General features: G+C 48.5%; 1 protein-coding gene across 1 annotated transcript; it reads left to right on the top strand.

The window, feature by feature from the left end:
- The first annotated feature begins 2,461 nt into the window (after positions 1–2,461).
- On the top strand, positions 2,462–15,689 carry LOC125943444 (pupal cuticle protein 36a-like). Its single transcript, XM_049662766.1, has 4 exons — positions 2,462–2,654; positions 2,743–2,795; positions 14,563–14,703; positions 15,318–15,689. The coding sequence occupies exons 1-4, from the start codon at positions 2,462–2,464 to the stop codon at positions 15,687–15,689; spliced, it is 759 nt and encodes a 252-aa protein (XP_049518723.1).
- The last annotated feature ends 307 nt before the right edge of the window (positions 15,690–15,996 follow it).

Genomic DNA, 15,996 nt, shown 5'->3' with positions numbered 1-15,996 from the left:
ATATAGACCACTTATTGCCCCTGAAAAACGTCTTTCCAGCAATGCATTTCAGTTTAATAGTGAAGCCGACTTTAGGGGATCGTGTCAGCTTGGGTTTGTAAGCTGCTGTCCATGTTCTGTGTTGCGTGAATGAAGTCTACTTGCCGTACGCGAACGATGCGATGCGAACGGGTCCGATAACGTTGGTCGCGTTCTACTCTTAAAGGCAAACACACCCATTCATTGGTTGTTGTTTGCTGTAACTTGTTTACACTGTTTCTAAGGGTTCTTCATTCTTATTTTATATTCTTTTGCTGTTTGCTCACTCTTAACTGAAGTACTTCCACTTTGTCTTGCATAGGTTTTGAACGAGCTTGGGCTATTTTTAACCCTTTAGTATGCTAAATGGCAGACCTGTACCTCATGTCTTTTTTTTTACTTTCAACCACTCCGGCCATAACTGCCAAAGGGCAGCTGGCAGTATTGCAAGAATAGATAAATTCAGTGCTCAACTTATTCAAGGCTGTGCAGTCGCTTTATGTTCGGAGGAAACCGTATTGTGGTATTAAATTATTGCTTAATCTAAAAAAATTATCTGAACAAAGTGGTCATTGTTTTATTTTCATTTGGCTTTGAGGCAGTCGGCGAGCAAGGTTGAAGAGTCGTATCCTTACTCCACAGGCATGCTTGTGATGCGGCTATTAAAAACGTATTCTCGAATGTATGCCACATAACGCAGTTAAAACACGTCATCACACCCGTAACAAATATTGCTCTAAGGCGGCACAAGTACGCGGTGGCAGAAAATCATAAAAAGAAATGAATGGCTAAAGTACGTCGAACGCGAGGGCGCTTCGCCAGCACGCAGCCGGGCGGCCGAGCGCCGCGCCCTAGCATGAGGACTGCTCGCAGCGCGACCGCTACCGTCATTCGGAAAGAGTCCTCGCTCCCGTCGGAGGACAGCAGACTAGCCAATATTCTAGGGACCATAGCTGAGCCGCGCGGTATGCTGCAATTCAAGAGGAGTGCTCTTCTGCTTAACACGGATGCGTCGGCGGGCAAGATGGCGGACCTATGCGGAGGAACTATACCTCCCTCAGTATGGTAGCGCCGTCTAGTTAAGGCACCTGCAAACGTAGCCTTTTAGAAACCGTAAATTTTACATATAATTTTCTAAATAGCCATTCGATCTTTCTGAAAAATATACGGAATGAACTTCAAACGTTGTCCATGCCTACGTGTAAGTGCTTGCTTTTGCAAATATTTTTGCATTAGTGCCCAGAAGGTGGCAGGAAGAAGAGGGCGAGGAGTGCGGACGTGCTCATGTCGGCTCCGGCTTTCTCAAATGTTTTCGTAGGTTTTTTCTGTGATTATAACTACCTAAACTCTTCACCGAACGATTCGTGAAGTTCTCCGGACTCTGTGGACACTTCGTTTTCAGTTGGACGTTCCATTTTCCTGGGAACCGCATATTTTTGTCCACCCGCCATGTCGCCGCCGCACTAAGCCTAGCTCGCCGGTCGTTAGGCCTCCGACTGCACCGGCTGCGTAGCGGAGGCGTGGCGTGTGGCCGCCGTCTTCACTATGGATGTCCATGTCGCCGGCCAGGATATTTCGCCGGAAGAAGTGACCGCCCAGTCTGGCTGGCTCACTGCTCGATCCCGCCGCTCGAAACGCGGCACGGATAATTTGACTGCGACCGATGAATCATCTCAAGCCCCAAGTAACCGGCCCCGCTCTCGGGCGAGGCAGCCAGTTAAAACTCAAGTTTTGAAGGCGGGCCGCATGCCACCGCTACCGACGGAGGATATCAAGATTGTCATCCGCCCCAAGGGCGCCCTTCATATAGCAAAGATCGGCAGTCCTGGGGTGACCGCAGCCATTCTCCAAGCAGGCAAACTCACGGACGAATCCTTAGAAGACACTGCCTGCCCGAATACGCAACAAAACATTGTTGTCGTCAGCACACCTCACTCGGACCATGCAGACCGGTACGCTCGCATCAGCTCTATCCAAGTGAATGGCGTCACCCACGAGGGGAATGCCTACGAAGCTGCAGCTGAGCACACGACGAAGGGGGTCATCTGTGGGATCCCACTCACGGATCCACAACAAAATTGTCACTGCCCGAAACCCGACAGCCTTAGCAGCCAAGCGCATCGCCTCTACTACAACGGTGATCATCGCTTTCTACGGACCAGATGTGCCTTTTCAGGTCCGCTACGGCTCCACCTTACTCCCATGTTCGCTATATTGGAAGCAAATTGACATTTGATATCAATGTGGCCGCCTCGGACACCGTATGGACGTTTGTCCCTACCCAAATAACAAGATAAGCCGGGGCTGCGGTGCCCGCAACCCCCTCCGCGGATCACAATTGTAAGCCGAGATGCTCCCTCTGTGGTGGTCCCCATCTCACAGCGGACAAAAGCTGTGCCGCTCGTTATAAAAACCCACACGTCATTCACAAGAGTATCGGGGAATGACGAGCGACCAGCCAAGCCACCTATCAACAAGCCGGCCCCTCCACTTTCAACACCAGAACCAGGTCACGCTCGCGAACACCGTCAAGGGGGAGCCGTTCCCGCTCGAGAACTCCATCTCGATCCAGGAAACAACGCTCAAGATCCCGGTCTGCATCGGCATCACGCATCACATCTACCAACAAGAACAAGGTGAGCTTCGCAAAGGCCCTCAAGGGCACCTCACGAGAGGGTCGTCAAATCACCAACACATATGCCTCATCCCCTCCTCCCTCACCAGATAACCCAGAAATAGCTCACCTTAAGCGCGAGAACGCCATCCTACGTGATCTCGTAACTAAACTCACGCAGGAGGTTAGAGACCTTAAACAATCCTAAACACCAGCCCCTACACCTATCGCTCAAAAGCCCCTGCCCCTAGTCAAGAAGCCCCCACATCTCCCGCCCCGAAGAAGAGAGCCCTGCAAGATGGAGCCAAGGGCCAGGTCCGCTCTGAAGTTAGACATGCTCATCTCACTTCAAACAACGGTGAGCACTTTCCAACATGCACTGGACTCCATCCAGAGCGCACTCATTGGCATTGTCCAACGAGTTACAAACCTGGAAAATCATATTCTCGAGCCTCCTAATCAATCCGCCCCCGTCTGCGACCCTTCCGGGACACCGATGGCGACATCCACCATCGCCCATCATTGCTCACACTAATCAAGACACCCTCATTTGGTCGTGGAACTGCCGAGGCTTTCACCAGAAACAACCGGTACTTAATCAATACCTACGCCAACATACCCACCACCCGGATGCTATCCAACTTCAAGAAACCAATAACGCCCCCACCACGCTCCCTGGTCATCAAACCTTCCATACCACTCACCCTCTTCGCCGGGTCTCCACCCTAGTAAGGTGTCGTATCCCTGTTATTCAACATGATCTGCATAGTCCTCACATCGAACACCTATTCCTCGAATTAATTCCCAATTTTAATTATTTGATTTGCAAACATATACACAGGAAAGAGAAAGCGAGGAGCAAGGCTGGCAACTGCCACCAGAAGGGGCACAACGTCTGCCTACTCTTCAGAAAGGACGAGCGAAACATACAAGGAAAGATAGGAAGGAAGGGAGGAAGGAGGAAAGGAAGAGCGAGATGACAAATCTCAAAGAATAAAGTAAAACATACAGTAGGGCCCGTCGCTGCAGGTGAAGCTACTAAAGAATGTAAAGTAAAAGAAATTGTTGCTGGGTTACAAACGTGTCCCTAAGTTCGTTGCTTCTAGAAAAGTAAGGAGAGCACGATGAGCTTGATCACGTCGAGAAGCACAACCACTGGGGTATAAACATTCATCTAGAGTCATACGCCGCAGGCCAAGGAGATGATAGTCCCTCACTAGCGATATGCGTTGCGCACTGAAAGCGGGACATTCCAATATCAGGTGCTGAAGTGTCTCGAAGCCACCGCAAGACGTACACAGCGACGGTCAAGGTGCCTCTGCAGCTTTTTTCTGCCCTTCAACTCAAGTACGACGTATATTTCATATACCCCATCCAGCCTCGTCAACAACTGCGGAGCTAGCAGCAATTAATGTTGCACTGAAATACGTGCAAGAGGAGTTAACCACATCGAAGATTGTCATACTTACGGACTCCCGCGCTGCCCTTAGCAGATTACAACGCAGTCAGGTTGATTGTCCCATTGTGCGCAGCATTACTGACTCTGCCAACAAAATTTTATCACGTGGGGTATCTCTCGTCGCTCAATGGATACCTTCGCACGTAGGGATCGCCGGAAATGAAGAGGCTGATCGACTCGCTTCAACTTGCACTCATAACGACTGTGCTTGCCCTGAAATTTTGAGCAAGCTTGATGACGCTCGTCTGCTGATTCGTCGCCACCTACTCAAGCAGCATCCAGACCAGCGCGTCGCAAATGGAACGTTCCCGCCGTGTGTTCGCGGTCGTAGTTGCCTCGTCGCGCAAGAGCGCAACTACTCAAGCTAAGGGTTGGCTGCGTTAATGTGCACGAACGTTCACACAGACAAGGACCTGTGACTAATTCCCATTCGTAAACGGAAAGAATGCATCGTCCTTCTGAACATTTACAATAGCCCCAAGGACAGAGCAAAGTATCGCTTCCTCACCCTCTTTAAGAAGGCTCTTCACGTAGCTGGAACACACCCTATCCTCATCGGCGGTGATTTCAACCTCACCCATGCAGGCTGGGGTTACGTTCGCCCGGAAGCTGCAGCTCGCAATCTCTGGCAAGATTACCACGACTTAGGCCTCACCCTTATCACGGATCCCTCCTTTTGCACACGCCTCGGTACCTCCACTACCCGGGACTCTACACCAGACCTCACCTTCATCAAACATATCAATAATGCACACTGGACCAATATACATCAGGACCTGGGCAGCGACCATTACATCCTTGTTATATCTTTACCCCAACTGGCTGCCGCCCCTGCCCCCACTAAAGAATGTGCCATTAGCGACTGGGATGCTTTTCGTAAGATACGCATTGATGCTGCCTCAGCGGAAGGCATTGCTGGCATCAACACCTGGATGCAAGCGCTACGTACTGACGTTCAAACGGCCACTCGGGTGGTAACTACAGATGCCCCAGTTGAACGCATGGATAGCCACCTCACCCATCTTCTGGAGGCTAAGGCCTCCATCCTCGAGAGTTTCGCCCGAAAGGCGAAGCATCTATTTCGATAGCAAATTAGTAGAGCTATACGGAGTAAGGATAGTAGTTTTATCAGCTGTATAAACTTGGAGACATTCGCTTACTAACTGAATTAACCCTTTAAGGACGAGACATATAAATAGCCAGAAAAAATAATTATATTCTATCTAAATGTACAAAACACATCAAGAATAGGCATAATTCACAAAAAGAAAAAATATTTTGTACAATTTTTCTCAGCAATAGAGGGAAAACCAATGGGTTCTCGGTGTCTCACAGGAGACTAACCACCGCGGGTTCGAGCTTAGCGAGCCACAGGGCCGCGTCAGCCGTCTCCTCCAGCACCGCTCGCGCGCGAGCTCAGAGGCCGCAAGGGGCTACCGAGCGACGCACGCAAAAACACAGTAAAGCCCTGAGTTGACGGAAACCGTTTACTGAAACCGTCGGCACCAGCACTGCACAGACGCCCGCACGGAGGGGAGCCAAAGGGGTCCCGCACCAGGGCGAAAATACAATAACAGGCGCCTATAGCACGTCGCGGCGAGAGCACAGGCTCAAGCTGGGACACGCCGCTAGGAAAAGTCCCGGCGGCTATGCTACTTGCTGTGGCGATAACCAATGGGTCAACTCGCGAGAGCACGGGCAATATCCTTCGGCTTAGGCTTTCGGCAATTGCGGCTCGGCGAGGTACGACCTCGAGCGAGCACTAATGGCACCGCTCGTCGGCTTAGCGTCGGGAAAGGATCAGCACAAAGTACGCGCTCCCCGCACGGGCAAAGGCACCGTGCGCGAGCTCCAGTCCTAGTCACAAAGGTGTCGGCGGACGAGAGAAAAGCATGAACGTACCGTGCGCTGGTCCCGGAGAGAAGTCTCACGCTTCGCCGCTTGCGACCGACAACCGGCCGCGTCGTGACGTCAACGCTCCGCCCTCACCGCCAACCGCCGCGTGCGCAGCGCCACCGCGGGAACCGGTTAGGCGGCGCGGGCGGAGAAGGAGGCCAGCGGGGAACGATGGCGAGGGATGGCAGAGCAGGCGAAGCGCGCGCAATCATGCCGGCGCAACCCTCAATCCCCACAAACCCCAGGCGAGAAATTGGAAGTGGGCTTCACCCCAAGGCACCTAAGGCTTCGTTTTCAATTTTTACAGACAGCTCTCATCATATGTGAACCATAGGTGTACATTTCATTTGCTCTACATCACATGTGTGACACCACTGCAGCTATATACCTTGCATCGGCGTTGCTCCTCTGACCTCGTTTTCAAAAGACAGTGAGTCGCGTGCCAAACTTCTTCCTCATCCAGTTTTACTGCTCTAAACCAATATATGATGATTGCTGCCTGTCATTCAGTGTTGGCCGAAGATATTTAGCCAAGAACTTCGTACTTAACGCTGAAACTGGGTGAGAAGATTTTTTTCTGGTATGTTGCCTGTAGGCAACACTTGTCAATAAAGGGTTAACAAGCCTGGTGTCAGCGCGCACAAGCAAACCTGAATAATACACACTCGATGACCGCAGACAACCACGGTTGCAGTAGCGAGCGAAAGTTCATGCGGTCTATCGCTTCAACGAAAACTGAGTGCCGAAAGCACAGCGCATACGTTAAGAGCCGTGTGAAGATTGCTTTCAAGATACGGTACGCGCGACAGCCCGCAGCCGCGTAAGTACAACTACGTAGTTGGTGGCAGAATATAAGCCCCACACCCTCCCTACCGCGCTGCCTTCCTGCTTTTCTCCTTTCGCGTGGGAGATTGAGTCGCCAGTTAGCCTTGCGCCCGGTCGCAAGGTACACATTTGGTGCCGCAGCTAACCGTCGCCTCCGTTCTCTCCCTCCAATCCCCCCACGTCCTTTCACAAGACGAAGACGTCGCGTTTGCTCTACGCCGTGCGTTCGCTCTCCGTGAAAGTGCTCGTCCATAACGCGATTTCACTCGCGCATACAGCATACGGCGCGCGGCGACGATTTCATCGCCATTGGGCTTTGTACAGAACCTCACGACGGCAGCGACGGCAAAATGTGCTTGGAGTGCCCATATAATTGCTATCGCAATAATATAGGTGCACCATCGTTGTTACTCTTCTCCCTGTGGGAATCCTCAGAAACGTATGAGTTAAAGCGGAATAGGTCCTTGTCATCATTACTTAGCCAGGTTTCAGACACATATTATTGTTTGTGTTGGGAAGTGTTGAAAGAAGGCTCTGATAATCATCCAAATGCTTGCAGAGACTTCTAGCATTGAAGTGAAGGATTTAATGGTAGTCACGCGACATGAACTTATTCAGCGAAGATGTTGACAGGTAAGAATCCATGGTGAATGGTAATGACTTATAAGGGTGGGAATAGAGACGGTTAGTTCAAAACAGATAGGTCAGACCCCTTAGTAATGCAACAAACGCGGCTCTCATTTGTCTTTCTAGCCTTAATCTGACATATATCCGTCCACAAACGCTTCCAGTTGTTAGCTTTTGTTTAGCACTAATGTTTTGGAAAAGAGTGCCATACTTTGTGGTGTAAAGTGGTCATTAAAAAATATAGGGAAGTTGCTGTCACATCTGCCGATGTCACTTGGTCAGAGCCTTGCTTCGGTGCGTTGCTGATGAAATCATGATTTTTTTGTTCAAGAACAGAATCTTCCAATTAAGTTTTTCTTTCCCTTATCTTTAGTAGAGACCCGATGGACAAGATCGAGATCAGTGGAAGGATATTCTCGGTTTTGGAAGAATATTCTTGGTTTTGGCGGTCAGTTGCGCTATGGTTTTGGCATTAGAACCCCTGGCATCGAGCAACAATCCTAAAAGTCTGATTGAATTCACCCTGGGGACCGTCCCGCGTGTACACATCTATGGGGATCTGCTCGAGCGGCACGGGCCCCTGAACCCCCTGCCTTGCCGGTCTGTATAACATGAGCTCTGACTTGGTCGGGGAGAGTCGGAGACCCGTGCCCTCCAGGAAGTACTCGGTAACGTCCAAGGCCTCCTGGAGCGATTGTTCCACAGCCGTCTCCGAGCCTCCCGGGCACCAGATCGTAATGTCGTCGCTGTACAGCACGTGTACCACATTTGTTAAGGCGGCCAGTCACTTTCAGAGCCCGTGCATTGCAATGTTAAGCAGGAGCGGGAAGATCACTACCCCTTGTGGCGCACCTCTACTTCCTAACCGAAATGGTTCTGATTTATTCTGCCCCACCTTGACGACCGCCGTCCTGCTCCTCAGGAAGGACTCCTCAAACGCAAAACGTCTACCTCCCAAGTTCAACGCCGAAATCTCGTCTAAGGTGAAGTCGTGCGACACGGTGTCGAAGGCTTTGGACACGTCTAGTGCAAGAATGCCCCTGACGTCTCTAGTCCTGTTGTCAATAACTTGCCTCTTAAGCAGTAGCATGTTGTCATACGTGCAAAGTGATGATCTAAACCCTACGGTATTGTACGGGAACAAGCCCTCGCGCTCTGTGTGTTTCGAGATTCTATTGTGTTTCACGTGCTCGGCAACGTTACCTAAACAAGACGTGAGCGAAATGCGCCGGAGGTTGTCGAGGCTTGGGGGCTTTCCAGCCTTAGGAATCAGTACTAGAGCACTGCACGGGTCGATTTTTTCAGCCCGGCCCGGGCCCGTTTTTACGGTGGGCTGCCCGCCCGAGCCCGATCAAAACTTTTATGGTGAGACCCGGGCCCGGCCCGGGCTCGGAAATAGTCTACGTTACCCGCCCGGCCCGGCCCGCCACTCCTTTACCTTAGGCCCGAGCCCGGCCCGAGCCCGACTCGAAACCGGCCCGAACCCGGCCCCCAGACCGAAAAATAATGTTTTTCAGAATTGAGACGCCCGAGAATAACTCGCTGCACGTTACATGCACACCACCAGAAAGCCCGAGCCCGGCCCGGGCCCACGTAAAAAAAACCGAGCCCGGCCCGGGCCCGGGTCAAAAAGCACACGCCGTACCCGAGCCCGGCCCGAGCCCGTGAAAAAAACTGTTCTACCCGGCCCGGTATCACTGATATCTGCCTCCGAAAATGAATCATCGATCTTTGGGGCGTCTTCCCCCCCCCATCCCTTATTGAGGGCATTGCCGTAGTCCATCCTTTCCAACCGGAAGATACTTCCGTGCCAGATCTCGGAGAAGGGACGCATCGAAATTCCCCTCCCCTTTTTTTCCTTACGCACTAGTCAATTTATGGCGACCCTTTGCTTACCCTTGGTCTTTTAATCATCGCGCAGGTGCTTAAGAAGGTTCTATTGTCCCCCCGTGCGCATTCGCCCGTCTGCTGCCGACCAGGCTTCGCTCCACTGTTGTATGTTGAGCTCCAGACAGCGTTCCTCTATGCTGCTATTAAGCTCCGCAATCTTTTTCTCAGCCTGCGGTTTAGCCTTTGCGTTTTCCACCTCTCCAGCACAGACCTCTTGGCCTCCAGGAGATGCGCCAGGCGCGCGTCCATCCTGGGTGTCTCGAGCTCCGTGGATATTTCCGAGGTGGCCCTTTCAACGTCTCGCTTGACCTGCGCGAGTCCTCATCCTCGTCCCGCATCTTTCAGAAGAGATCCCAATCAACGTCCTTTGGATATCCTAAGCGGGCCCGCTCTGATCCTGATTGATAACGCAACAATATGATGGTAGCTCCCTAGATTTTCCCGCAAATTTGTCCAGGCTGCATTAATGTTTCTAACAAAGGCCAGGTGTGGCATCGCGTCCCTCGTCTAAAAGTGGGGGTCCACTACTAGGGTCAACGCGCAGTGTTCTGCCGTCCTGACTAAGTTCACACCCTTCGCCGTTTGTCTATCATACCCCCAGGGCACGTGCGGGGCATTGAAGTCCCCTGCCACTATCAGCGGGCTCTCACCCGCTATGGCGACTTCCCTGCCTAAGATTCCGCGAAAACTCCGCCTCTGATCTGTCGGAGGGCTGTACGCATGTTTTTTACCTGATTTAAAAAATCTTTTTCTTTATGAATATCATCGAGGCCTTCAGGAAGGCATTGAATAAGGGGAAATATACTGTTACATCAACGTAAAACAAGCGTTATACAACAAGGCAAGAAAAGCATCAGCGTAACAAATTATTTAGTCACACAACGCAATAGCTGAAAGATCAGTACACCAAACAAGATGTACAGTTGTAATGAGAACTAAAAATAGGGAAACGTACTCATGGTAAGAAACTAGTCAATATTACACGAATATTATCGCACTACAGAGTAGGCGTATAACGCGGCAATTGCCATTTCAATTGCTGAATCATCGCAATTGAAAGTGCAAAAATAGAAACGAAATCAAGAAAGAAAGAAAAACTAGGCAGGCACCAAATAAACTCTGCCATAAGCGATAAGCTACAAGGCCGTTGCCCGGAGACAAGGAATGGTCGGTGAGCCCACGCATGACATGTTTAGAAGAATAATTTATTAAACATAAGTATTACAATATCAATAGATATACAAGGGTACTGAAAAAAATAAAGACACTAGAAAACAGGGTCTGCCTTATAAGTTAGTTAATTGTAATGTTCGACTCGAAAGAGGTGTTTGAAACGCCTCAAATTCCAAAAGGGCGAATATCGGCCCCATATTTTGTCGGCAAATTAAAACGGAGCTGATTCTACTAAAACCTATTCTATAATCAAACCTAACAAACCCTAACCGTGCGTGACCAAACATGTTCTTTCATTTCCCGCCTTTCTGTGTTCCTACCCACCAGTACAGCGTATCCCTACAAATAGGGTTGACATATGATAATATTTTTTCTCGTGCTCATTCTTCATTGCGGGAACACAAAACAAATAGGAGTAGCCGATGTCTCAAAGTGCAGCGAAGTTTTCTCTTCACTTTGTGTGAGAGTAGTCCTTGCATGCCAACAAGCTGTGGCATGTGCCATTCGTTCTTTGCAAGTTTCAGTAAGTACTACCTAGAAAAGTGTCTTAACTTTTTGTAAAATAGCTTTTCTATCTACCATGCTACCTTTTATGTGCTGACCGTTTGTATTCCTACGCCGTTTTTTATATATAGTTGGCTGTTTAAAATGTTAGCATATATGCTTCTGATGCCAGCAACCATTCTGTAATCCTTGCCTAATAGGTGACGCCGGAAATGACAAGGCAGCTTTACATGTGTACGGGAACAAATGAAAATCGAATGAAGCACGCAATGAATTACTACCACATTTAGGCAAGCTACGGCAACGATACTGCCTACCACTAACCCACGGTAAGTTAGGAGGACAGAACACACATAGCAACTGCTCTAATGCTGCTCATCTCGACTTGTGCTGATTATTTGCTATTTTTTGTTTATTTGCGAAGGCAAATATGCAGTGCGCAGAAACGTTTCGTCTGAACAGTGACCTAGATTCTCACTATTATGTTATACAAAGACAGGCACTTATGACTAGCCCTGAAATAAGGACACACGTTGTTGAAACATTACAGGGGAAAAAAATATCATTCCCGGTCCCTGCGGTAACAGGTACACGCTTAATATGGAAACCGGCTCGGACGTTTTCTGAGCAACCAAGTAAATTATATTCTAAATGGAAAGTTCACTTCCTTAAATATTTGTCAACGTTCCCAGTTTTCGCAAAACTCATTTTCAGGAAAGTAAATAACGTGCGAATTTCGAGATATATTCTCTTTTGAAACTCTCGTACCGTCCAGCTGGAAGCTTGCAGGCAACTGGGCGCCTCCTGTTTCCCCGAAAGCGCTAGCTGACCGAAAGACCATGTCATCACGTAACAAAGCACGACTCACAAGTAGCGAAAAGCAAGAATATCTCGTTATGACTGCGGTTCTTTCTGAATGGCCACGCTGCAGGGAGAAGAAAGAAGCGCCGCCTCGCATTCGCTCTTTACATTGACAGCACTGGTTGCGTCAAGTTACGCGAGCTGCATATAAAGAGGCAGCGGCTCTCAGGACATCACTCACTTGCAGGCGCTCGTTTCACAGCGTGTACAGCACCTCGCAGGGCTAGATACTAATAAATAATGGATATGACAATCAAGGTAAGCATTTAGGGGATCCCTGGGCAGGTGCAGCGAACGTTCATTTCGGTCGTTTGAGCTTGGCAGTTTTAACAGCGCTAATGTGCTTTTACGAGCTGATGATAAGCAATTGTAATGTACCAAGGTCACTTGTTTCACTTCAGTTATGTAATGTCCTAGCAAAATGAAGCTTTAGTGCCAGTAACTTAACGCTGTGGTGTAGTGCTCAACACGACACTTTACATCGTGCTTAAGACCAGGCTAGGAGAAATGTAGAAACAAGATGGCGGAGGGGCTTAACTATAGATTCTATTCGTTAACAACGACCAATCAGTATGCACTGGCGGAGCGCGAGCTTATTCCTTACAGTGTTAAGTGGGGTCCCGCAGGGCAGCGTATTGATACCTTTCTTATTTAACGTACGCCTTTATTAATGACATTGTCACTCCCGATACAACAACACATTTCATTATATAGGCGGATGACGTTACTGTGCTACTTTCTGGACTGAGCGCAGATGACTTGACAGTAAAATGTAATAACTTACTTAACCGGCTACTCTCTTGGTGCCTATCTAATGGGCTACAAATCAATCCGCAAAAGCTAAAGCTCTGTTGTTCTGCGCAAAAAACTTCCCAATTTAAACAACGCTATCATGCGTGATGGGCAAGAAATAGAATTAGTTGACGAACACGAGATACTTGGTGCCACATTTTGCTCTAACCTTAGCTGGGACACTCACATTAATAAGATTTGCAAAAAGCTTTCATCTGCAGCAGGACTGATATCGCGCTATGAATTACGCATTTTACGTTACTTCCGCTTCTCATCCAGTGCATTTCGGGAATTTCTAACACGACTCGCATCATTACAATTTCACAAGAAACGTGTTAACACTAGGAGTGATCCTACATGGTTCCTCCGAAGCGACCACACAAATTATAAATTGCAGATGTTAGAACACAACATAGCCCTTATATTAATTAAGTATACCGACATTCATCATTACACTTTAAGCCAACTAAGGCAACATTTTATTGATGCGCAATTCCCCTGACGAAATTTTTTTTCCTATGTTTCAACGGCTAGTATTCTAGGTATATTCTGAATGTTGTTTGTTATCCTTGTTTGCTTTCTTGTATTATTGCGCAATGACAGTACCTTGTGAAAACATATCCTTTTGTATCGTTTTGTCATGCATTCTCTTGCATTTTACCTATACCTTCATCATAATTGTCTGCTTTACCGATCTACGTTCACTAATGTGTAATTATTATAATACTTTGTGAAATATTGAACTTTTTTATCCTTTATAAAGTGCTTTTGTGTTCTTTCTTAACAACGAAATGTGATATGTTGAAACTCCTGCCACATCACGGTGTCCAGGGCCTAGGCAAGTTGTTTAAACTAGCTTTTTGCCCTAGCATCCATTTCCCATGTGTGTTTGGCACAATATAAAATGATTCGAAATAGAAATTGGAAAATCTTTGTGTCACGGTAGAATCGAAATAGTCAGTCTTATTCACCAAAGTTGGCGATACAACGCGTAGTGCCCCTCGACAGTTGAGAGCGCAGCCAGTGACCCCATGGTCACATCGCTGCTGTCCTTCTCAGCATCGCAGTTGAGCTATTCCCAGTCGGACTTCATTATATGAAGCATCTACATCACAGTCGTGTCACAGTGGGCGTACCATGAGTGTCTTCGTATTGTCGTTGTGCTTACCAATACACGCTAGATTTGCCGTGTGTATCTTGGGTTAACGTTGCTCCTTCAATGGGGCCATTGTTCATTTTATTCTTTATTTCATAAGCCCCGCAGCGGTATTAAGACATTATTGCGGGTGGGGTAACAGGGAGGGTCGTATAGAGAGGGATCATATGCACATAAAATATGTCCACGTTTTTGTGATTACCCAGTTCCGCAGTTTACGTGATGTCTGGGGAGAATTAATGACTGGGGACAAAGTATTAAAACTCACTTGGCCTTGCGTTTCACTGTATAACCTAGTACGCATGACCTTTGCCGAGTTAAACCCTAATTAGCGGTAGTATTTCTCTAGAGCATATTCTGCAGCGACACGATTGAATTATTTCGAAAGCATTCATCTATACAACATCAAGTAACCTAAACATCTGGCAGCTTCGTGTTTCCGTGAGAGGCTGAGTGCTGAGTAGTCGATGCAGGGAACCTTAAAAAACTTTACTGAGGAATAAAAATAGGCTTAGGCAATCTAAGAGCTGAGCCATGAGGAGCGCATGACGCAGGTAACCTGTAAAGGAAACCATGCATGTGCTTATGACTCGGTGTCTAAGAGTACGCTAATTGAAAGTTTGCGCTGAGAGGCAAGCCCGATATGGTAGTGAAACGTGGGAAATCCATTCTACGGTTCTGATATGAAGGTTCAGTCGAGAGCTCGTCTTGAAATGGTTGTGTGATGCCTCTGTTCCCGCAATCAAGGCTCTCGTGCTCGTCGGTGCCGCCGTTTGTGTCTCCTCGGAGAACCGCTACGGCGCCCAAGCAGCGGCCGGAGGAGGCTTTGCTGGCCCTGGGTTCACTGGAGGCGCAGGAGCCGAAGGTGGTGCTGGAGGCCCTTCATTCGTATGTGCTTCGTCTTGAAAAATCATGCTCTGTCACTTCTGCTAAAGAAAGCTGGACTCCCAGCTGCACTTCGCAACATTAGTGAATATAAGTTCAGCTCAGTTGTCACGTACACTTTTTACAGTAAATCAAGAAACTGAAACAATATAATAACTAACAGTAATTTGTTATGTGAGCGTGTGCAGTCCAAATAGTTGTGATGTTGGGCTTTGTAGCAACCCATTTTTTCCGATCATACCAAAAAGCAAACACCACATATTTTTGTTTTAGGTCGTTCAAACAGTGCCCGTGCTAATTTGTAATTTGTAGTAATTCATCTGCAGTAATCGCGACACGCTTAGATAGTAGTTGCCTCGAGTCAGCATTAGTAGATATATATTTTCGCATACTCGCACTTAAGGGAAGGCTTGGGAGAAACGACACGTATCACTCAGCAATCTGAAACCACGTGCTATGATGGTACATTTACAAGCGTAGCACATATCTCGACATAACATCCTCGTAGAAGTATTATTAAGCACAGATTCATCATATGTCGTATTGTGCACCTCGTCATAAGGTAATACTTGTTCACAAAATTTCGATGATTGTTGTCTCTATTTTCATTTCACCAGCCCCCTCAGCCATACAGCTTCGGCTATGACAGCACGGACGAGTTTGGCACCCAGCTCTTCCACAAGGAACAAGGCGACGCCAGCAATGCTAAGACCGGTTCGTACGGCTACCGCGACGCCAACGGCCTTTACCGAACCGTGACGTACGTGGCTGACGCGAATGGCTTCCGTGCTACCGTGGACACTAACGAGCCCGGCACCGCCCCCGGAGCCAGCGCCGATGCCGTGTTCAACGCCAAGCCTGTCGCTGCACCCGCCGCGGCACCTGGAGCAGGGAAAGTGACACCCGGCCGCTACGTCGGAGCCAGACCTGGTGGCGCATATGGCACCACTGCTGCCGCTGGTGCCGCTGGGGGACCTTGGGCTGGCTAGACGCACTTTAGAAATAGTCCCCCGTAATCTTTTGCACTGCAGAAAACGAGAAGAAATAATAAACAAATACCACGGAGGAAATCTGCTCGCGAAAGCATTCAGGAAAATAAAAAAAAGAAATTCAAACAAAGTACTTACTCGAGCCTGTCCCATTGCTTGGTGCAGAAAGCCAACTTTTTTATTTACGCACTGAGGGAAATAGAAAGAAGTTCTTCATCAATAAGCAAGAATTTTTGCCGGCGTGCGTGTGACCGCCAACCTACATATCTGACTACGTAACAATATTTATTGACATGATCAAAAAAGA

Source organism: Dermacentor silvarum, chromosome 2 (genome assembly GCF_013339745.2).
Source record: "Dermacentor silvarum isolate Dsil-2018 chromosome 2, BIME_Dsil_1.4, whole genome shotgun sequence".
Taxonomy (NCBI): Eukaryota; Metazoa; Arthropoda; class Arachnida; order Ixodida; family Ixodidae; genus Dermacentor; species Dermacentor silvarum.
Note: the sequence above shows the minus strand (reverse complement) of the source record. Positions and strands in the feature narration are given on the sequence as shown.

Coding starts and splice junctions, on each gene's coding strand:
- LOC125943444 (XM_049662766.1), top strand. CDS start 2,462: ATGACGAGCGACCAGCCAAGCCACCTATCAACAAGCCGGCCCCTCCAC. Junction 2,796..14,562: donor ACGCCATCCTACGTGATCTC/GTAACTAAACTC, acceptor CCCGCAATCAAG/GCTCTCGTGCTCGTCGGTGC. Junction 14,704..15,317: donor GTGCTGGAGGCCCTTCATTC/GTATGTGCTTCG, acceptor TCATTTCACCAG/CCCCCTCAGCCATACAGCTT.